Source organism: Miniopterus natalensis, chromosome 6 (genome assembly GCF_054644295.1).
Source record: "Miniopterus natalensis isolate mMinNat1 chromosome 6, mMinNat1.hap1, whole genome shotgun sequence".
Lineage (NCBI taxonomy): Eukaryota > Metazoa > Chordata > Mammalia > Chiroptera > Miniopteridae > Miniopterus > Miniopterus natalensis.
This window is the reverse complement of record NC_142086.1, coordinates 87,831,240-87,855,752: the sequence shown is the minus strand read 5'-3', so window position 1 is coordinate 87,855,752 and position 24,513 is coordinate 87,831,240. Positions and strand designations below refer to the sequence as shown.

The window sequence follows — 24,513 nt, the reverse complement described above, 5'->3', positions numbered from 1 at the left end:
TCATTCTTGTTCTGTTAAACCTGTGTTTTTATGTAACCCAAATACTGGAAAACTGTCCTAGGTGAACCCCAACATGCCCACCTGCCCCGGGGATCACAGCTGCAGCAGCCCTCATTCAAGCTCCCTGCCGGTCACCATCCCCTTCACAGGCCCTCGCTGGCCAAGCCCTCATGACAGTCTGTTTTAGTTAATCTTGAACTTCCCATACAAGGCACCAAATATGTGTTCTTGTGTCTGCCCTCCTTAGCTCCAGGTCACACTGGTGATGCTCTCCCGCCACAAGTTCGCCAGCTTTCACTACTGGATGCCCTCCATGGTCTGAACATACCACAGGGGCTACATCCCTTGCACATGATGGACATTGGGGCTATTTCCAGTTCCTAGCATTTATGAATAATGCTGCCATGAGCATTTTGCATGTGCCTTCAGGTACACACACGTATGTGTTCCTATCTATACCAGGGAATGTTTAGCTTCAGCAGACAGTGCCAAACAATTTTCCAAAGTGGTGGAACCCCTCATGCTCCTCGTCAACGAATGTGGTCCATTGTCCCTGTGTGTGTTGTGAGAGCAGGAAACAGGAAGTTGGGTCATTAGGAAGGAGAGAGATTGAGAGAGCAAACAGCAGGTGAGGTGTCCTCACGTCACAGTCAGTGTTCAGCTTTGGTCCACTTCACAAGCAGAACATCATAGAACCAGAAAAGTGCAAAAGAGTGCAACAAACATGCTTAAAAGTGGGGACAGCATCCACTCAGGCGGAGATCACGATGACAATAACCATTTTTTCATCCAGAAAAGAGCCAGGGATAAACCACCACAGTGAGCGTGACACGCAGAAAACAGCAGGTGGCATTTAGAAAGGCCTCGGGCATTTGCGCACCAGAGGAGAGGACCCAGATCCCAGCTACACCTGCCCACGCACTGACCTTGACACAAACACTGCCGAGGAACTGGGGTGCCCACACAACCTATGATCTGCATGTACAATTTGCATGTTTCTTTTCCCACAAAAGGGTAATAACCGGCCTCTTTCCATTCACTTCCACAATGTCCAGAGGCATCAAAGGACTCAGACTACGAGCAAGATGAGCAGAGCCTGCTGTGCACTGGGAAAGCTGACAAGAGGCGAGTGTGCTGTGGTGCAGTGGATGAGCAGGACACCACACATCCTCCATAGCCCACCCACAAGTCAACAAGCTGGAATGATAAGGGATCATGGTAGGACAAAGATACTGGTGCGGGATGACACCATTCCTGCTCTATACTAGAGATCCCCTGCCACACTGCCCCCCTGCTGTGGTGTGTAACATATCAATGGGCTCCCTCACCTTCCAGCTTCCAGAATGTCTGGAGGAGACAGGAGGACACAAAGGAGGAAGTGGTTGTACTACCCACTCCCTCCCCAGGGCCAGCGGCCCCTCCCCAGAGGCCCAGCCCTCAGGCTACCTGTTCTGTGGCCTGGCAATGCTTCCTCCCCTCTCTGCAGGTTGCAGCCACGCTATGACTGGTCAACTTTCTAAGTTAAGAAAAAGAATTTGATAAAGGTTCTTAAATCCTTGAATTTGTGACAGGCTGGGCACAGCACTAACGGGGCTGGCTCCGCACCACCTCTGTGGTTTCCCACACCTGCCCCAGGCCGTACAGCTCTGCCTAATCAACCCTCTAGGGCTGCTCCAACATGAAGTGCCAAGTGGCCAAGTGTGACATGCCTGGACTCTAATACACACCCCATTCCCCTCCCAGTGCACTATTAAGACAAAAGTCTCTAAATCAGGTAAACTCTAGGCACACATGAGCACAGACAGCCTGTCCTGTTAGTGAATGGTTACCTCACAGCCCTCCAGGTCTGTACAGCAAGACTGGTTAGAGGGAGCCAAAGAAAATCATTTCAAGGTGGAAAATGTTATTTTTTCTCATTTGCATGATTAGATGCCTAGGGCAAGAAAATAATTTGAGCCCTATCTGGTTTGGCTTAGTGGTTAGAGCATCAGCCTGTGAAATGAAGGGTCTCAGGTTTGATTCTGGTCAAGGGGCACGTATCTCGGTTGCAGGCTAGATGCAGGCTAGATTCAGGCCCAGGTTGGGGAGCATGGGGGAGGCAACCAATCGATGTGTCTCTCTCACATCAATATTTCTCTCTCTGTCCCTTCCACTCTCTCTGAAAAGCAATGGAAAAAATATCCTTGGGTGAGAATTTTTAAAAAAAGGAAATAATTTGATAAAATTCTTAAATTGTTGAGTTTATGACAGCTGGGACAGGCATCTCCCCTTTAGAAATTAACTAAAATTTTCTCTTCATTTGGATAAAAAAGTTTAATCTCCTGAGATTATTTCAAACTAAGTGTTAAGCCTGTGTTTAGGGTTCTAGGGTGCACAAAAGTTCCTGTGTTAGGAAAGACTACCCCTCCCGACAGCTTCCCTAACACAGTCACATTACACGCTAAGACCTTCCATAATGGTGCCCTTTGGGAGTGCTGGTGTGGACTGAAAAAACGGTCACTAACCTGACTGGATGATCAGATTCTGTGACCAGTCATGTTACTAGGTAAGTCACCTGACCACTTCCAGACCTACATTCCTCACGTGTGAAGTGGAATCAGTTCCTCACTGAGGAAGGAGGTCGGGGTCTATGAATCCCCTGGAATGACGTATAACATTCTGTATGTGCGTATGTGCATTTTTCTGGGTAAAGAGGCTGCTGGAATTAAATGGCAAGAACTCCCTAACTAGCTCTCCTTACTATACTGTTTATGTTTCTACAGGCAGAAAACAAGTTCAGGGACCCTGAGTGAATTCGCCTTTAGAGGCAATATTTCACTAGATCAACGTCTAGCCTCACTAAGTGGTTTCCTTCACACACATAAGCACACACGTCTTCATAACGCACCTCCCATTAAACTTCGTGCTACTAGTTAACATGGCACAGCTGGCTGTGTGTCACACTGTTACCTGCATGTTCACGTGTGAAAGGAAGAACGTTCTGAAGTAAAACAAGTATCTACCTGCAGAACCTAACCCTGTGTGTCCATCGGGGAGTAGCCCTTATCGTGAAGACCCGCTCCCAAAGAATAAGCCACAGGCACCTTCAAAATTACATTAAGAACGAATCTAAGAGGCTTGCGTTCTGCCAACATGAACTCCACCAGGCTGAGAGCAGAAATTATATTTCTCAGCAATTAATTTATCAATGTAAAGAGTAACTATACAGGTTATAGACAAAAAAATTAAGGACATTCAGAAAAAGAAAAGTCTCTCCTAAGTACAAACAGTTCAACGCCTGGGATCTGTCAGAACCATCAAGAAAAGGGGAAATGGGAAACAAGCGACTCACTTCCAAGAGCTTCAGCTCTTGCACACAGCTGTGCAGTAGCTCCAGGGCGCGCTGAGCCACCTCCCAGGGCCTCTGCAGGAAGAGCAGCAGGGTGCACTGGCGAGCGAACAGGTAACTGCGCAGATCTAACAGCGTGGCTTCCTGCCTCTGTATCAGTTCGCGCTTCTCCATATCTATGGGCTTCCGAAGGATCAATCCGTTCCAGCTCTTCACTGGCTGGCAGAAAAAAGTCAGCCAGTTGGCACCATCTAAACAAACACACATCATGAAAGGCTGGCTGCAGATCCCTTCACCTCACTGAGATTCTCGAGGGACTGGCGGGCAGCTCACCACCCAGCTTCTCCTGAAGTACTGGCCGCCCCTTCCCCTGGAGTGGAACCAGTTGGGATGTGGGGACAGGGGCGTTACCGCTTAACAATGAGCACAGGGTAACAGGACCCAGGCACGGGCACCATGCCACAGCATGGTGGGCAGGTGGGGAGGCAGTGAGCGCAAGCACGCTGGGGGCAGGGAGCCCCGGGCTGTGTCAGCCAGCTCGGGGAAGGCACGAGGCTGGGCTGGAGCCATCTCCTGGGGCTGGAGGGCAGCCTGCTCACGCGACTGTGCGGGACTTTTTGTCCTGTCCCCACTCTTTTCCTCACTCCACTGTCTCTAACTCAATCATGCTGACTACGTGAGTCCTGCCCCGAGAGAGAAGGGTGATATGCAAAGGAGATGGAGTAGCAGGAAGAGAGGAAGATGCTTGCTTGTCAAAAATTTCCAACAATGCTCTTAATTTAAACTTATCACCCCAGGATTCAAATATGACTGTAAGATAAACATAAGAATCTACAATAACAAGTCATTCATCTCTATAAAAAAATCTCAATCTATTTTTCTCACTCCCAAAGAGAAGTGTTATAACTCTAGCCAATTCATTCTACGTTCATGACAGGAAGCGACTCAGTAATGGGATCTGACGTTACTGAGTATCCGAGGTGCCAACTACGACCCTCAGCATCCCTCACTGACTTGAACTTATACCGAGAGCTGCTGGGAACGCGCACTAAGTGCGGTGCCCTGCCAGCCCCTCGAAGTCCCGACACCAGCAGGTCCCTCTGCCAGTCCCCCTGCCCCCAGGATTCTCCTGGCTCATGCCCACCTTCCCTTCAGGCCTCTGTGTTAATGCCACCAGCTCTGAGAGCCTTCCTGGACTGTTCTAAAACTGAATAGCACTTACTGCCACCCTTCACCCTCCCCTGTCCTTTTCCACAGCCTGCACTTATTCCTGCCTCTCAGTTAAATATTTATCTTTATGGGCCTGATTTCATCCTGTTCCCCAGTGCACTGAGAACAGTGCCTGGCACACAGTGGATGCCAGCCAGTATCTATGAAACGAAGGAACAGAAATGAACAGACCTATCTGTCAGCTGCAAAACTTGGACCAGGCTTACTTTTGGATTTTAAATTACCCCAGATTTATTTTAAAACTGAAAAAACAAAGAAATTACATAAAATATAAGAAATATGTAAGATATTTAAAAGATATAGACATATACTATATGTAAAATGTATGTAATTTTACCTCCTCTAAATTTTTTTTATGTAATTAGTAAATAATTTGCTTTGATTGTATGTTTATATTTGTGTCTTGGCAAAGTAAGAGATCCAAACCTGAACCTGATAAAAACTGGCTTGGAGTGGGAATCCCCTGTGACATTTTATCATCATTTCCAAAGCCAGAGTGGTGCCAGGGCTTCAGGGGACTGTCCCAGGACCTCGCTTCCCATGGGTTTTCTAGAGGACACTACTGTTCCCTGAAATCACTCCTTTCTTTGGACACCGTGACAAGGGTTCTCTCTCTCAAAAAAAAACACCACACCCAACAAAGATGTCTATTACAACCCTGCTTGCGGTGGCAAGAGCAGAAACATCCCAAGCATCCCACACCAGGGGATGGTTGAATCAACTAACGAATCCACATTATGAGGTGCCCTGTGGCCAGGAACGAAAATGAATTAGAACTTCAGCTGTTCCCTTGGAGAGAGGCTGTGATGGGCTGTTAACAAGAATGAGCAACAGACAAATACCTATATATTTAATGCCATTTCCATCAAAGTAAATTATCAACCAAAAAACAGTGAGCACAATTATAAACTTCATATATGGTTTGTCAGTGCTAATTTTGTACTTTTAAAAGAAAATTATCTGAAAGTTTAAAAGAAAGATGGACATCCATTACAAAGGTGTCATATAAAACTCACTGCAATGAGCACTCAAGTATCACAAAGAAGACCTGTAACGGAAATCAAGATTCCCGCCCTTACGCCAGCAAGGAGGCACAGAACCAGAGCATCACTAGCCAGCTGTAAGTTGTGAAAATGACACTTTATGCCTGAAAAACTTCTTAAATGCTTTTATTATTTAGGATTCTTCTTAAAGTGAAAGTGACTAATTCTTAATCCTCATTTCATTCCTATTGGAAATCACGAGAATATATCCAATATAATTTCTTTTAAAACAATAACAGATGACTTAATCATTTTGTGAATAGATGTCAGCTCCAAGACTGTCTGAAAATGGGGAACCTGTGTTGAGAAAGGATTTGCATCTGAAACATCACTACTTACCACCAGCGCCAAAGTTGACCACGTACTGAGAAAACAGGGCATCCAGCTCGTCGTACTGCACCAGGGCGTCTTCAAACTGCTGCAGCATCTCAAACACAAAGGCAAGTTCCTCCTGTTTACCAAAGTTTTAAAAAAGCAGAAACATAAATCAATATTTTGAAACAGTACGTAGCTATTAAAGAGTGTAACACAGAGAAGCATGCAGCATCATGAACAATGCTTTGCTACACCAAGTAAAAGCCAGTTTAATGCAATGTCACCGTCTGTGCAGGCTTAGAAAGGAGACGAATGACACCGGGGAGGCCAGCATGAGTTCCGACTCTCCATGGCTTATCGGCAGCAGGGGACACCAGAGTCAACTCTCGTCCTTGGCATTCCCCTTGCCATCCCAGACACGTGTTTAACTGGAATCTTCCATGTGGAAGAGCTGGGCCTTCTCTGTTAACTCATCTAACCAACTATTTGTTTATATCGACATGGCCCCGTGGGTATTGACTTCATTTCATGGGTTGAAACCCAATCTGTCGTCATTCTGTTGCACAAACGGTTCCACTTGGCCATGGGAGGCTCCTGTGGGTGGTGCTTATGCACTTCCTTACTTGCTGGTTCGACATATTCCAGGTCCACCTTGTATTTTCCCTGCCCCAACCCTGGAATCAACCATTTCTACAAGGAACTCCAGCACCTTTTAGTGGAAAATGGAGTTTAGAAACCAAGATCTGGCGCTGGGTGTGTTCATTGCTACTGAGGTATCATTTTTCCTAGGCCCTGTCAGAAGACAGAGCAAGTAGCATGTGCACTAATCCTCACAACACACAGACCTATATCTCTGAATCAACCCATCCACCCACCCACCATACTGTGGGCTCACACTGATACCTCAGATTCCAATCTAACCCCACTGGGGTCAAGGACAAGGCCAGTTCACAAAAGGCTAAATGCCAAACTCTGAAGCTCCAGGGAGCTGATGCTATAATGACTCAGGATACCATCTCTGGTCTCCTGCTTGATAAGCCAAGAGAGAGAAACATCTGTTAGCTACTATATTGTCTCTTGGTTTTAGAAACTATTCCAGTAAGACTTACCCAAAGAGAGGCACCTTATTTAGAACGCAGGAGAGGGAGGGAGGGAGGGAGGGAGGGAGGGAGGGAGGGAGGGAGGGAGGGAGGGAGGGAGGGAGGGAGGGAGGGAGGGAGGGAAGGGAACTGCAATTCCACCCTGAGTGAAGTACCTGAACCATGAAATAGTCACAAAAGCTCCAGCCCGGCTCGGTCCTCTTCTCCCTCAGGGTTCTCATGTCATCCTCAAACTTGCCTAGGTTTTTGGTAAAAGACATAAGAAGCAATGTCCTGAGTTTGGTCAGGAAGGCGTTCCAGGATTCCTGAGTTCGAGAAGAGTCCTTCAAAGGGTCGGTGAGCACAACACACCTGCAGAGACATGAGCGGACCACCTGGAAAACGCCCTCCAAGCTCAGCATCACTCCCCATTTTCCCTTCCAGTGACGTCCTCCCCCTCCCCAACTGGTGAAGAACACTAGGCAGGTGTGAGAATCAGTTAGGAAAAGGGACAAGGCCCCATGAGCATTAAGTGAGGCTCGTCTACTACAGAACAGACTGGAAAGAAGGAAAGGGATTTCCGATGAGTCCTGAGTCTCAGACTCTGCCCCAGGTCCTCCATAAAACAAGGTGACCATGTCACACTCAGTTCCCAAACCTCATTTCCCATGCCTCCCTCAAAGACCTCCTTTGGTTCCTTGTAACTGAAAGGATGAAATTTAACCTACTCAATGTGCCGCACAAGGACCATTGCAACTGGGTCCAACCAAGCTGTCTAGCTTTAATTCCTACTGTGCCCACTGACCTTCTCATGCTCTCCCCTCTTTTTATCGAGCATACTCCTATTCACCCTTCAAAACCCAGCTCAGCTGACATATCCTCACTGAACCTCCCTCCCCCCCGCCCCCCCCCCCCGAGTGCTCTGCCCTCTCAGCCCCTCCCACACTAAGTGCCCCACTGTGAACACTTTCTCTCTTTGTAGGTCCATCTCTCCCACCAGAATGTGAGCTCCTCAAGAGCAGGGTGAATAAGTAGTAAATGAAGGCTTAGAGGAATATGGCTCAGCTGCAGGTATGATACAGTCTCACTACACAGGCTCTGCATTCGTGTAAAAATATCAAAAATATCAAATAGTACATCACATGCACACATGTGCGTATGCATAAAGAAGAAAAGCCTAAAGGATACATACCAAATACTAAAAGTTAATATCTGCTTTCTTTCTGCTCATTACCTTTTCCTAATAATTCTACAATAAACATGTAAATATTTATAATCAGAAATTTAAAAACAGTAAGCTACTTCAGGACCAGGCGTTTCAATATTTCCAAAGGCAGAAATTATACTGTCTAATAAAATAATTGTCAATACAGATGTTACTAAATTCAAATTTATAAAAATCTGACCCAGCTTTTTACATTAAAAAACATAGATCTGTCATGGGTAGCTTTGCAAATTAATGAAAATCAAAGTGTTAGAAGACATGTTTAAATACTGGAGATAAAATGTTAAAAATTTTGGTAAGTTAAATTTTACACTTAGTCGACCGGGCGTAGCTCAGCAGTTTAGCATGGACCTAGGATCCAGGAGATCTCAGTTCAATTCCTGGTCAGGGCACGTGCCCAGGTCGCGGGCTCGATCCCCAGTGGGGGTGTGCAGGAGGCAGCTGATCAATGACGACTCTCTCCTCAGCTGATCAATGTTTCTCTCTCCCCCTCTCCCTTCCTCTCTCTGAAATCAATAAAGATATATTAAAAAAAAAAAAATTTACACTTAAAGAATAGTCATTAAAAGCAAGTTAGTTTTAAATGGGCTCAGCAGAAACATACTTTTGGCAATTAGATAAAAATTGTATTAAAGTAATCAATAGGCACCTCGAAAAAATTATTATACAATTTGAATGTTTCAAAAGTTTAGACTAAGATACTCCATTATGTAATACCAGTTTATTTACCTAATAAAATCGCAAACATACATTTCTTTTGTTCTATTAAACCACTCCAAGGCCACTGGGTTGGATTTTCCTTACTCCATGCCAGCCACTCTGCCTTCTCTGCCCTCCAGGCTTATGGCAATCTGCTCTTCCTTCTTTGAGAACAAAAACATTAGTGTCCCTGAGTCACAGAGAGGGAGAGGATACTCGGTTATGGACCGTCATGCTAAGATGTTAAGCTGATTCCTTTGGGATAACTAATTCGTGAACAAAAGACCTCAGAAAAACTCCTACAAGTCCAGATTGTGTGAAATTTCTCGAAGATAAACCATAAGCTCAACAATCTAATAGTTTATTCAAACTATAACTAGAACAAGTTTGAACATTACTGAAAAGGAAGCCCACATATGGCTCCTTCCCCTGAAAATTGTCAATTCACTGGGCAACCTTGGCACAGGACGCGGCCACAGAATAAGTCAGCCCATGGCACTCGGGTTGGTACTACCAACCAGCCCCCAGGAACTCTTCCTTCATGTCCTCCATTCCTTAGCCTCGCCGCTATATCTTCAGGGCAGCCTCCCCCCACCCAGAGCAGGCCCACGCCTACTCCAGGCTCCTGCTGCACTCTGGGACTCTCGGTCTGAGCACCTGCCATGGTGGTGACTGCAGCTATGATGATCTGGGTGTGAGGCAATGCCCGACTCTGCCACTACACCACACTGTAAAAGAGCAGGGACCAAGCTTCCCATTCAACCCCAGGACCTGGGTGAATTAAAGTACTAAACTACAAGATGCAGACCAAAATTACACAGGCGTTAAGAAATATGCTGGCTGGCACAGCAAGGAACAGATTCACTGAAAAGAAAGGAAGTGTGTGACCCCCAAAAGAGAGAGCAGGACCCAGGCAGGGAAAGAGGGACAGCCCATGCACAGAGTAACCGCCAGGCTTCAGCAGCCCTGTTTAGTTTGTGAAGGAGATGAAGTCAGCATTTTATAACTTCTGTTTTTAAATGCACACAAGGATGGCCCGACTCCTCAAAGCCCTCACTATGCTAACACCCATTATTATCAATCTTCTGAAAGGGGACCCACTGTATGGCCTCTCCCCTGGGGTTACTGTGTACAAGCTCCACCAGGAGAGGGACCTGGTGCTCTTTTCAACAACCCCTTGTTCACGTGTCAGGCACACCACAGTCACTCAGAGTCAACATTTAGGACTACCCGAAGCCAGTAATCTCTGTCATCCCGGTATCAGCACAATGAGGCAAAATTAAAGATACACTTACCTGTCACTCTGTTTATTACAAAAATCATTTCTTATTTTGTCCACAATAGAAGTTCGGGGAAGGATGTTGGTTTTGTTTTTTTTCTTCGCATCGTTTTCAACCACCACTACTAACCAGTCCACGGAGCTATGAGCTTTCAGCACGTTCTGCCACTTGGTAAGGTCATCTTTTACCGTAGCTTTATACACTTCAGTATCCTAAAAATAAGTAAGTCACTGTGAAAGCAAGTTAACCAAACCCTTTCACTTATACGGCAAGTGCGTCTAATAATAGGGAACACAGCAACCAGAGCACTGTACAGCCCGGGATGGGGACGCTCCAGGAGAAACCCAGCCCCGAGCAGCCCCTACAGGTCTCTGGGCAGGCTCAGCACCACATCCTTTATGTTATCCACAAATACTTGGAACACTGAGATCTTCCAGTGCCACAGAAGAGACTGAGAGTCAGACAGCTCGGGAAGTTGCCCAGTGACACAGTCCCCTAGGTAGGCTGGGATTTTAAAAGCCAGGTCTGCATGACCAAATGCCCTGTGCCCAAGCACCGCAGGAACCCCATCCACTCATGTGCCTGGATGGGGGAGGCAAGAGGACCCTCCCTTGCAGGCTGGCTGTCATCACCACAGGCTGGCTGGCAGGGCAGGGCCCAGGCCAACCTCCCAGCAGTTCCTTCCACAGCCCCTCAGCTCTCTGCCAACCCCTAGAACCACACCAAACTCAATGCCACTCACAGGCCACACCAGGGGCAAGGCAGCCTCAGACCGGAACCCACGGAAAGAGGACAATCTGAAGCTCTTTGAAAGCTATTCTGATTCACATGGATCAACAGGGAGCCATCCTGGTCCTAAACTCAATGCTGCTGGAGCTCTACACGTGGGCCTGCCAGAGAGAGCTCCATCCTGCACAAAAGTCAGTGAGTCCAGCCTTGGCCTCTCCCAGACAGAAACAGGGAAACAGAAACTGTCCTTGCTATTTGTAACTTTATAATTACCTGCAAGATCCATAAATGCACTCAGAAGAATCAGAGTGAAAATCTAAAACCAAGATACCTAGTTCATTTCAAAGCTAGGCATTTAAAAACCTTTTAAAACTACACTTAATAGCTACTGCTTAAATATACACCTTCCCCTCTTTTAACGGAAGAGTCCTTCTTATTACCTGCCCATATCGTCACTAGAGTTTTCAGTCTTTCTACTGACCCATGGATGAGTTAAATCTCAAATTCTGTATCCAGTCCCACTTTTTGGTTTAATTAATAAGTCAAAAGTCCCAAAAGGCAGTACTTATAATTTTTAGCCTAATTTTAAAAACTATGTCCTTGGTTTAAATTAGAAGCAAATACAATCTAAAAAGATATTTTGCTTAAAAATTAAGAGGAAAGCATCTTACAAATATCAATTTCCTGTGAATTACTGTCTCAAACTCATCTACTACGCAATCTCCACAGGACTAGCAGCTCTGAGGGCCTGGAGTTCGATTCACAACACTGGTGCTCCGTAAAGAGCCCAATGCATCAGTCTGCTAGAGGGTGAAACCAACTACCAGGGACTAGCAGCCATACCCCAGCGCTTCCATCAAAGGGCAGACACAAGTCATAAGGCCCCACCGGCCAAGGAGCAGCAAAGAGCTGAGAACCATAGGGCCTGGTTCCAGGTGCCCTTCACGCACCTCCACCGCTCACCCCCACCCCGGCTCTCCACATCAGGAACTGCCGCACCCCCTGAGGGACACCAGCGCACCCTCTGAGATGCTCTGCTTGGGCAGTTTGCAGGGACTGGGGAAATCAGGAGATCACAGTCTAGCCCATCACTCACAACAGTGAACACACAAGGACCAGTGCTAAGTAGACTCAGTGTCTCTTCAGGAGAGGAGCACAGGTGAGCCAGTGAGGCTAGGGGTCTCCCAGGAAAACAAGCTGATGGAGAAAGAACCCACAGTGGGAGGCAAGGAGGGGACCTAAGTGAGGAGCAGCCCTGACCAGGCATCAGAGCCAAGCAGGGTGAGGAGGACATCACAGCACAGGATATGGGATCCCAAGGGAGATGGCGAAGGACTAGGCGCTGGCGTGAGGTGTCGGAGGCCAAGCAGGACTGGATGCCTCCCTGTGGGTGCTGTGGACCAGGGAAATGAGGGGGATCCAGCACAGAGCATCTGCTCCAGAGCAGGGAGGGGCACCGCACTGTGGGGGAACAAGGCAGTGACAGGAGAGTGCTCAGTGACAGCAATTACGCCAATAAGCAAGCCTATGGAGGATAATGAGTGCCTGGCTTCTTGTGCCAGAGGAGGGAGCTACAAATATGGAAAGGCAGGAAACCAGAATCAACCCTGTGGTGTACGCTGGAAATGGATTGTGTCCATGCATGTGCATGTGCACACACGAACAGCTACATGTGGCAATACAGGTGTAGATGTATATGTGGGTGACATACATGTACAGCAAGCCATGTCTTCTCCAGCCATGTCCACAGACAGCTCAACAGTAAAGAGCACACCTGGCTCCAATTTTCCACTAAAAGAACCAGGCTCCCTAAAGATGCAGCTGACCCAGGATTCAGGCAGGAAAACAGGAAAGGACCTGGAAGACCCTGAGTAAGGGAATGCCAGAGAAGGACAAGACCTAGAAATCAGGGAGCACATAATGACATCCATCAATGAACGGGGGGCCATCGCTTCCAGACAAGATGAGGGAAAGGGACCATGCTGACACAGCCACCTGAAACAACCTCCCCACTCCTCCCTGCCAAAAAACATGGGTCAAGGGTTTTCAAGTCCCTGGACATCAGACAATGAAGGACAGTCCCTGAGAGAAGGAAACAGCTGAGTATCTGGAGAAGTTCTAGGCCACAGACAGGGAAGGGCTAAGGCCAAACCTGGCAGACTCCCCATGTGGAGGAGACTAAGCTGAAGAGTCCTGAGAGATGGAGGCAGCTGACTTCACAGGAGGTGAACGTACCAGAGGAGAGGAGCATGAGGACACAGTACCCAGAGCAAAGGAGAGACCCATCAGACAGAATAAAAGACCCACATGGAGCCAGGAACAGGACCTATTCTCATAGGCCAGAGGGGAAAGCCTCCTAATTCACAGGGCATCAGGTAGAGAATTCAGGAGGTGAGGAATAATTAGTCCTAGACTGCTCACTGCTCCAGACCCACCAAATCGTAAAATTCCTAAAAGGATCAAACTTAACAGGTAACTTAGTTACACAAAGCTCAATAAAAGTTCTAGGATTAAAAAAATACCAGGACTGAACAAGATAAAATTCCGATGTCTGGCATCCAATAAAAAAACTGCCAGGTAGGCAAAGAAATAAGAATGTATGACCCATAATATGTAGAAACATCAATCAAGAGAAGTACACCTCAGTCACGATGCAGATAATAAAATCAGCAGGTAAAAGCATTAAAATAGTTACTGTAACCACATTTCATATGTTCAAGACGTTAAGCAGAGACGTGGAAGATACTTTTCAAGGGAGGAGGGAAAAGTCCACATGGAATTTCTAAAGATCCAAAGCCACAATGTTAAACTGAAAAATACACTGGGTAGGATTAAGAGCAGATTAGACTCTGCAGAAGAATTGATAAATTAACTTTAAAACATAGAAACAAAAATTACCCATATAGAACACAGAGAGGAAAACACAGCATCATGAGCTGGGACTTCAGCAGCCTAATATATAAGTAACTGGGGTCCCCACAGAAGGGGAGGAAAAGGGAGGGATAGAGAAAACATTTGATGAAATAATGACCAAAAAGTTCCAAATTTGATCAAAATTATAAACCCAAAAGCCTAAAATGCCCAAGCACAGAAACATGAAAACTATATCAAGGCATAGCATGATCACACTGTCTAAAATCAGTGATATAGGGAAAAAATCTTAAACCACCAAAAAAAAAAAAAGTTTCTCATAGATAACAATAGGAACCAAAAGAGTAACGTGTTTTAAGTGCTAAAAGAAAACAAAAGAACTTTCAAACTAGAATTCTATAGCCAGTGAAATTTTTCCCCAAAATAAAGACTTTTTCAGATATACAAAAGCTGCAAGAACTCATTAGCAATGGACCTGCCATGTAAGAAAAGTGACGGAGCTCTTGAAGCAGAAGGAAATTAATATCACTTGAAAACCTGGATGGAAACAAAGGAAAGGGGAGCACTGAAAATGGTAACTACACAGGCAAATATAAAGACCTAACTGACGGTTTAAAGCACAATAACGCCAGTGCACGGTGGGGTCGATAGCACAACAGAGGTCAGGAGGGGAAACAGAAGCACACTGCTGTGAGGGTCTCACGCTGTGTGTCGAGCAGTGTAATAGGACTGGCAGAAAGAGGTGGTAAGTCACAGATGTGTCCAAACCCTAAAGCAACTACAGCAAGCCCTCCAATAACGTCCTTGACCAACACTGTTTAATGAGATGCTGCAGGAACTTAACTCTTGTCTGTGTCATTGAGCCTATGGTAAAAACTGGTTTCCTTGTATGTCGTTCAGCTGCAGTTCCAAGAACCCAATGAGCACATGAAGTGAGAGCTGTATTGAAATAACACAACAAAGAGTTTTACTTTTAAATTTAAAATCCTAAACATTATCAACTTGCTCCAGGAAACTTTTCTTAATAGATAATAAAACTAACCAAACGAACAGGGGGGAAAAACCCTAAAGCAACAACAAAAAACAGTGGCTCCCTATTTAGAAGATGCAATTTAAGGGGGAAAACACCTCACTCATAATGTCCACAAAAACCACACCCAACAATAAATACAAGGCCTTTGTGAAAAACATTGTGACACATTATTAAAGGACATAAAAGAGACAGAAAGAAGGCAGAAACCATGTTCTGACAGAAAAATTCATGATGACTAAATTCCTCTCAAACTAATCTATAACTTATTCAAGGAAATCGCAATCAGACCCCCTCCAGTCTTTCCTTTTTTCCAGTTACCTGTTGCTTTGTAACAAACCATACAAGCTGTTGACAGTCCAGACCATTTACTGTTCAGGAACCCACAACCTAGAGACTTGGTGGGCAGCTCACTGCGCCCCCTGGTGTCAGCTGTGGGGTTTGAAGGCTGGAGCAAGAAGGCATCAAGTGTCTGCTGGAGGAGGCTGGCTTGTGGGCCAGGGCCTGCTGGGACTGGGGCTGCATGTCCTGATGCCTTCCCATGGGGGCACTTCACTTCCTCACAGAATAGTGGCTGGGTTCTAAGAGCAAGCATCCTAAGAGGACCTGGCAGAAAATAAATTACCTTTTATGACTTAGTCTCAAGAGTCGGTGTTCCTTTTGCCAGTCAGAGGCCCACTCAGCTTCAACTAGAGAAAAGCACAGACCTGGCCTCTCGATGGAGAAATGTCCCTGCCATGGACAGACGAGTTGTGAGGGGGATACACGGGTACGGCCATTTTTGGAAAATAAAATTAGTACGCCTGACAATCTGATTCTAAAATTTATATGGAAGAGAAAATGTATACTAACAAAGAGACTTATTTTAAAACAGCAGATATCAATACATATTATGAAAATGTAATAATTAAAAGCTGGATCCTAGCACAGAATAGACAATGATCGCTAAAACTGAGGTGTTCAGAACACTGTACATATAGGAGATTGGTTTAAAATAAAGGATACATTTTTCAATTAGTGAGAAAAAGACCAAAAATTATAAAATGATGTTAGGCCAGTTTGCTGCCAATTTAGACTGTAAAATTAGGCCTCAAATCCTTATAGCTCCTACCATACACACAAAATTACATGATGCTACACAGGTCAAATTACAAGTTATAAAACCATTAAAAGAAAATGTAGGAGAAAATCAGTTATCTTCGGATAGACAAGGCCTTCCTAAACATGATATACTACTCAGAAATCATTTTTAAATGACAGATTTCACTCCATAAAAATTATACTAGTTATGAATACCTTTGCACTAAATAATACATCAGCCACCTATACAAAACAGAAACTACAGAAGTATACAAACCAGCAAGGAACAAAAAAGGATTATCCGCCCTGATGGTGAACATAGGAGGTTATGAAAACGAAGCTGAAAGTAAATATTAAAAATACCGAGTGGCCACTGGGGCACAGAGAGATGGCTCACAGGAAGTAAGACGCACTGGGTGATTACCATGAGGGCAACGCGCTGCCCCAGAGCAGAAAGACACAATGAAGCCAGACATCGGCTAAGGAATGGAGAAAAGAGAATACCAAAATAAAGGGTACACATGAAAGTCCCCATGAAAAATTGTAACTGTCTCGAAAGAACTGAGACCTGCAAATTCTGAACCCTATCCAAGACATCCGCCCCCAAACGAGTACTCACGCAGCACTCCGTCCAATAAATGTGAAGAAAGGGGAATGTAAGCAGAGCCTTGTTTCCTTCTTTGGGCAGCAGCTCCTCTTTGAACTGCACAAAGTTGGATTCCAGGTGGATCATCTTGGGAGCCCGGCCATAGGACCTAGAAACAATTTTTAAAGTCACTGAGAAAAACAACTGAAGTATGTTCAGCAGAAAGAGAAAAACGCAACAAGAAGTTAATCATTTATTTTTCTTTTTTTAAACTGATGTTTTAGAGAGAGACAGGAAGGGAGAAACAGAGAGAAACATGGCTGTTCCACTTATTCATGCATCATTGGATGACTCTTGTATGAGCCCTGACCAGGATCGAATCCACAACCTTGGCATATCAGGATGATGCTCTAACCAACTGAACTACCCAACCAGGGCAAGAATTTAATCATTTCTATGCGTTCAGAAGTACACAGACTATTAACCCTATAAAAGTCTTCCAACAACTGCTATAAACTACTTTAAACACAGTTCAGAGCTACACATCAGAGCTCCCTGTCCATAAAAACTCCTTTACTCAATGACACATGCATGCTGGAATCTGCTGACTAACCAGGGCTATTTGCACCAATACAGACTTCTGAGAAAAATGGACGTTACTTGGGGTTTAACTTCATCTGTAAGTCACTATAAAAGAAGTAGTTTCCCAAGTGTCAAAAGTGCTGTTTGAAACTATGAAAGATAATACTTTCGTCACCTGTATTATCCAGAAAAGAGAACCGTCTGGTGAAAGAACAGGTTTTGCTTGCAGAGCACAAATAAAACCATGGTAATCACCCCTGTCCCTTCTCTCAACCCAAGAGGCAAAACACAGAAATCCCACCACCTACAAATATCTGACCTGAGGCTCTCAGAGGACATGGGTGCTATTTTGTTATACTCTAAAAATAAATTATGCCACATGTCTTTCTTCCAAACCTCACTCTCCACCTCTAAAGGCTGCATCTCCACTCTTAGGAGCGTCCCTGTTCAACAGGCTGATACCGGCCATGCTGAATGTAGCCATGCTCACACCTGGACTTGTCTATACCCCATTTGCAGGTTTATTTGTTTTTCTGTCCTTTGTGAGATTAATCCAGTTTTCTTTTTCCATCTTAACCATTTACTCCTATTCTGTCACTGGGCACATTTTTATTTTTAATATGCACGAACTGACATTTTCTTTCAAACCAAAGTCAACATGTACCCCCACCCCCCCCAAACAAGACGAGACAGTACCCCTCTCTTTCTCGCATGCATCTGGAATTCTAGATTTTTTTCATTTTTAAAAGGACTGATGCCTTAACGTTAGCAAAATATTTTATGACTAGTTTGCTGGCAGCTGCTTCTTTCATCTTGTGAGTTTTGAGTTCATTTTTATTCTTGTTGAGAGACACCCTTTCATTATTTCAGACAGGGTGGTAAGGTCTTTGATCATACCTGTCTAAAAATGTTATTATTTACTGCACTGTGTCCCAACTTTTTCCATGCCCTGGCAAGCGGTGAGTAGAGTATCTGAATGGCACCCTGGAGGAATGCATATGGCTGTGCACAGCAAGATGGGACAGATCAGGGCCCCTGGCATCCTGGGCCCACCAGGCCTAAAAGAACATTCTCTCAGCACACTGTCTCGTCCAGGCCCACAGTGGAAGACTCTGAGGTAGTTTTCCCTCTTGCACAAGTGCCAGGTTCAAAGGTATTTTCCCTCAGTACTTTAAGAAGATGTTTCTAAAATGCAAGTTTGGTTTCTCTTCTGTTTCCTGGCATGCTTCCTGCTTGCTCTGTCATACTTCGTTCTGCTGAACGTGCAGCAGGCTCCCGCAATCTGTCATCACCTCTGAGAAAATCGCGATGTCAGTTCTTCAAACATAGCCTGTTCTCCATTCTCTGGTCTCCCCTCTGAAACACCTATTAGAGGGACCTGAAACCTCTGGATTTACCCTCCATGTCTCAGCTTTTCTTCCACGCTTTCCAGGATTTAACTCCAGCATTTTTAAGCTCCATCTCCCAAGTCGCTAATTTACTCTTCAGCTATACAGCTGTTCAGTAAATCTAGCCAAGTTTTGCTTCAATCTTTTTATCCCCAAGATCTAATCAGTTAACTTTGAATTTTTACTGAAATAATATGTACATACCCTAACAGGCCAAATTGTATGAATTAGCTTTACACACACACACAGGTGCGTGCGCGCAGGTGCCTACCCCATCCTCTCTACCTCACCTACGCGGTCTTGCCCTCGCCTACCAAGGTCCTGAGCCCTGTCACCTGTCAGGGACTTGCTGGCTCCTCAGGAAGACACCTCTGCAGACACACAGGGCTCAGCTGTCTCTCCAATTCCTCCATCTCTCTTCCTTCTACTGAAAAGGTGTCCACATCTCTTTGATGCCATCATCTCCACCCCCTTTCTCTATCCTTGTGCATTTATGCCTTTTTAGTCTATTTTTTCATTTAGTGTTTCAGGAAAGTAAAGGGATGAATCCATACATTAAATCTACATAGTTTCTCTACTTCGTTTCCCCCTCATAATCCCCTTCACTGTTTAGTGGACACCTTTTAGCCTTTCTGAATGTGTGAACAGTGTGCACGTACTTGAAACCCTTTCAGATTACCCATCTCCTTAGACGCTACAATCCTCCACTTGCCAAATGAACTGCTTTTCCTCATTCACAGCACTGGGCCTCCCCAGAGGTTTAGGACCTATTTCACACGAGAACTCTCCCACATTCTGTACACTATTTATAGTAAATGTTAGTGATATAACACAATAATCGGGCACAAAAATTAGACCAGATTCAATGGAGAATTCGGGTGAATGACTCTTAGAAAGCCACACTGATTCCTCACAGGGCTGGGGTACAAAGTGGCAGTCAGAAAGGAATAAGGCAGCAACCACCAGAATCACACGAACACCACCAACAGAAGATCTTTACCCATCTTGTTAAAACCAGACTACCTGTATTACAAATCAAAATCCAAACACTTTCTAGAAATACCTCAGCAGAAATAAGTTTTCCAGTAAGATAATCCAAAGCCAGTTGTTTCCTCTGAACAAGTCATTAAATAAACAATTCACGATGGCAGCCGGTGTGGCTGATGTGGTTTGTCTCCTCACTTCCACAAAACATCTTTCTGTGCCTTCCTCACCCGTAAGGGCGGCTCGGGAAGGTGCTCAGGGCCGAGGGGTGTTTATGGGAGCGCAGATGAAGGCCACTCTCCTGCCTGAATGTGGAGGCTGAGCGAGGGGTGTCTCCTTCCCAAAAGGCCTGTGCCTCTAAGGCATTGTGGTAGAATCAGAAGAGGCAGAAATCATTCCTGTAAAAGTGGGCCTGTAACTCAAAAGAACTGTCTTGTTTCTTCCATCCTACGACTCATTAAGAAAGTCAGGATGATCCTTAGGGAACAGGCCCAGGGCTGTGACGCCTCAGTTTCCCCACAGTACACTTCAAGACACAGGCTTTAACTTTTAGTATCTCACTTGTTCACACAGATGTCTAAAGAGTGAAGAGAGGGATTCAGCCAAAAATCTAAAACACCAACCTCCTCCATTCCATCGGTTCTCTCGGCAGCTGCTGGGAAAGCGTTGGGTAAATAGAGGTAAATAAGTTCTGATCTCCAGCACCTACAACAGTAATAAAGAGAAATCCAGTTAGGACATTTTAAGGTAAAAGTAGGCAAAATGGACTCTAAAATTTATTGAATTGGTAATTTTAGACTATTTATATTTAGTAAAGTGACGTCACAAAATGAGGCTATCTCATATCTTTGACTAACTAGTCTCTAGAACACCCAGAACCTGACATATAGGATCTAACTTAACCCTCGTGACGCCTCCACGAGCAGGTCTGACTTTCCCCTCGAGGAGAAAGCAGGTCAGAAAAGTTGAGCAACTTGCCCAAAGCCACAGAGCTTGGGAAAGACAGCACCCCCTTAACTCCACCCAGTTTCACTCCTGAGTCTGCTCTACAGCCACTGCTTTCTTCAAATTCAAAAGAACAGCCAGAACATCCCAGGTAGAAAAGTAAACTGGAGCAGTGCACATAATAAACTCAGTTTATTTTGATTAAGTTTCATCAAAACTTCATCAAGCCCGGCCAGGCGTGGCTCAGCGGTTGAGCGTCGATCTAGGATCCAAGCGATCGGGGTTCAATTCCCGGTCAGGGCACATGCCCGGGTTGTGGGCTCAATCCCCAGTCGGGGGCGTGCAGGAGGCAGCCAATCAATGACTCTCTCATCATTGATGTTTCTATCTCTCTCTCCCTCTCCTTTCCTCTCTTTGAAATCAATAAAGATATATATATTTTTTTAATTATTAAAACTTCATCAAAATAAAGCTCAGGCTGCACCAAAATGACTTCGGAGCAAAGCATCCAGGACACGCTCCATGTGTGCACACTATGCAAACCCCCGGCACGCAGCCTATCACTTAGGCTCCCAGTAACTCCTAGGAGGCAAGGCAAACTCGAACCCACTCCACGGAGAAGGGCAGGTCTGAGAGTCCAGGCGTTCAGAGCACACAGCTACACTGGCAGGCACTGGGCGTGGACCCTGTGGGTCTGACTTTATTTATACTGCATACACACTCAGCTCTTTCACAGCAGCTTTAACAGAATGGAAAACCCCACTTAGCTCTCATAAGATGACAGTATAACCACACTGTTATATGTAAGCTACAAAAGAACCTTTTTAATATAGATTACTCAAATTCTTACACTCAGAGGATCCGCTGACTTTAAGCCAAATCATTTTCCAAATTGCTTTAATATTGATCTTAAAGAATCATGGGGAATTGATGGGGGCCATTAACACATTTGCTTGTTTTGCTATCATAAACCTAAAAAAAACACACAAAAATAAACTTCCCCAAAACCACATAACAATGTCAAGTCACTGCTGAGAGTAATGATGTTCTGGGCAGCCGAGCTGTGAGTATCAGAAAGTGGTGGAGCACAGTGATAACACAGACGCTGCCGGCCTGAACACCTGAATCCCTCTCATCTGCTAGCTGACCAGCCCCAGGAGACCACATTCCCCTCCTGTGCCTCAGGGGACCATCTGTGAAATGGGAAAGTAAGACTACCTCCCCAACAGAGCTGTGGTGAGGAATGAATGAGTCAACACCAATAAATACCTTGAACAAGGCCTGACACCAAGTAAATACTTCATAAGGATTATTACTACTACATTTTTTGTTAAAATAAAAACAATTTTTATGTCTTAACTTATCATTTCTCATCATGTTCATTTATTTGGGAGTCATCCTAAAAATTATTAAAGTAAGAAAATCTTCAGTTAGATTTCTTAACTTTGCCAATATCTATTGTCTCTTTAAAAGGTTCCAAGGTTAACGTACAAAAATCAGCACTCTTTGCTACAGAGAAGTTAGGGCAACTACACGAAAGCCTTCCCCTCTTTCACTCGGTTTTCTATAAAGTCTCACATAAATGCCCAATTAACATATGTACACAGAGTAAAAAAATGAAACGCCTCCTACACCCCCACCCCCTTAAGCCATCTCCCACAGGAAATCCTGTTATACGATAAAACTTGCCTAAATGGAGGCTATAAAGCAACAATTTTTCTTACATTCCATCATGGAATAAATATTTGTGTCCAAATTTTAATTTTAAAACACTACAGGTTAATTAGCATATCTGTCAAGGGCAAAGACGTCATCTGACAATAGCTGGGGACTTAGCATGTGACCACTTGACCTCAGTGCCTGTTATGAATTGTGTCCCCTCCCCCCAAATTCATACATTCAAACTATTTGGAGATAAGGTCTTGAAACAGGTGATGAAAAGACCATGTGAGGACACAGCAAGAAGGCGGCCATCCACAAACTAAGGAAAGAGGCTGCAGAAACCTACCCTGTGGACAGGCTGAGCATGGTCCCCCAGCTACCAGAACTGATAGAAAATAAGCTTCTGTTGTAAGCCACCCAGCGTGTGGCATTTTGTTATGACAGCCCTGGCAAACTAATACCGTTCCCTAATTTACATGTGAAGGTCAAATTCTTCTAAACCACTGAAGCTCTACATTGAACAAGAATGGAGAAAAGCCACCGTGATTTTCCCCAAATACACAGCTATTATTAATTATAATACTCTCAGATCTTTATTATCATGGAAGTTAGAGATGCCTTTGAAAATGGGCTATAAAGAGCCAGAGAATGAAACAGAAAGATAGGGAAGGGCTTAGGTGTAAAACCCCCAAACAATTAAATCTCAGCTTATGTGGCACGTAATTAAATTAACAATATATACTTTATAGCTTCCCAAAATAGCCCAACAACTAAGTAGAAAGTCGTTGGAGCTTTGAGGTCTGAACTATAAGAGCAACAACTTCCAGGTTGCGTTTTCATTTTAATCCCACGGGCAACAGAGAAAAACTAAGGAATCAGTTATTAGAAAACAGCTACTAAAAGCAAAAATGAGGCTGAAGACTGATGTGCCCGTGCTCAGAGAACCCTGTTCAGAAACTTGCTGTGTTCATTTTTCTGACTCAGGAGGCCAATTCAAAGAGTCAGTGTGGGCTATTTCTACAGCTAAAGTTTCCTTTTCTGGGGAGGGGGAGACTTAACAAAATAATAAGAGGAATTCGAAGCACAATCCCATGAACATAAATCTCTCCGTGCATGTGTGCGTACGTGTGTGTGTGTCTACACATATGCCACCTGTTCTCATCACTGACCAGGGGACACATGGAAATCCGAGCATTCAGTGGCCCCAGCACCCACAGGCAGCTCCAGGGCTGCGCAGGCCATCACGGTCGTCCCCTGCCCCTGCCACATCACACCCGGCACTAGCCTGGCCAGAGGACTGAGGAGTAGGCCCAGCAGACACTCAGCTGTGAAGGGAAACGTCAAGGTACAGTGGCTTTGCTCTCAGGAGAGGGTCATGGGCACTCTGCCTGGTGCTGGCCAGACCCACTGGGCACCTGCCCCCAGGCTGAGGAAGCCTGGTTCAGAAACTGCCCGAGGCAGGCAGAGTCTAAGGCTTCTGATCCCATAAACCTGTTCTTATTACTTACGCCAGTTGTAAGTGGATTTTCTGTTACATGCAGTCAGGTGACTGACCCAGACTTCACTATTTCCTGGATTGTTTCTGCATACTCTGAGATTTTCACAATCACATATCCAGTATTAATCGTGTAATTTAGAACTTTTTATGTTAAGAGTAGATAAGAACTAATCACACATGGGGACAGAATTCAGAAAGATGGTTTCCGTGACTTAGGCATAAATGAGTCATATTTCAACAAACTCTACTCGTTGAAAATCTTTGAAACAGAACTTGGATCTAAATTATAGAGAAAGTAATTAGCAACTTATATCAACATTAAAAAGACATTAACACAAGTCCAACTTACACAACATAAGCCCACAACAGACACAGGTGTATCATTTAGATGCTAGATCACCAACAGTTAAGACGGTAAGAAAATGGCCAAGACTAAAGAAAGTCTAGTCAAAGAGGTTGATTATAACTAAAAATAGAATCCCACAGGCTAGGTAGTCTTTTCAGACCCAAGATGCTATCACTACAATGACAGTCTAACCAAAGCCTAGTAACAGGCCCAGGCAAACCCGACAACAACGTTACTGCTGTTAACCAGCCATGTGGTCGGGCCAGTCACACACCGTCATCAAAGTCACACGTTATTTATCTTTTGTTGACCTAAAGGACAATGGAACTGTTAACTATCAATCATTTTATGCACAAAACCTTTTACTTTGGGTCCACTAGAACTTCAAAGTCACAAAGTTATTTAACATTAAAGCATTTTAAAGTTCATATTTTGGCCCTGGCCCGGTGGCTTGGTTGGAGTGTTGCTCTGTACACCAGAGGGTTGCAAGCTTGATTCCCAGGCAGGGCACATACCCAGGTCTGGTAACTATTCCCCAGCTGGGGCGCATACAGGAGGCTACCAATCGATGTTCCTCTCTCTCTAAAAACCAATAAAAACAATCCCTGAGTGA

The 24,513-nt window shown here is 44.8% G+C and overlaps 1 protein-coding gene across 1 annotated transcript in view; it reads right to left on the bottom strand.

Annotated features, from left to right (window-relative positions):
* TRAPPC10 (trafficking protein particle complex subunit 10) overlaps positions 1–24,513 on the bottom strand; it is a 68,548-nt gene that overhangs the window by 31,550 nt on the left and 12,485 nt on the right. Inside the window, exons 2-7 of the mRNA XM_087818450.1 lie at positions 20,073–20,154; positions 16,529–16,664; positions 10,215–10,411; positions 7,172–7,367; positions 5,941–6,052; positions 3,332–3,579 (exon numbers count right to left, since the gene is read on the bottom strand). Of these exons, the coding sequence (XP_087674576.1) occupies positions 3,332–3,579; positions 5,941–6,052; positions 7,172–7,367; positions 10,215–10,411; positions 16,529–16,664; positions 20,073–20,154 (971 nt within the window). The remainder of the gene's footprint in view (positions 1–3,331; positions 3,580–5,940; positions 6,053–7,171; positions 7,368–10,214; positions 10,412–16,528; positions 16,665–20,072; positions 20,155–24,513) is intronic.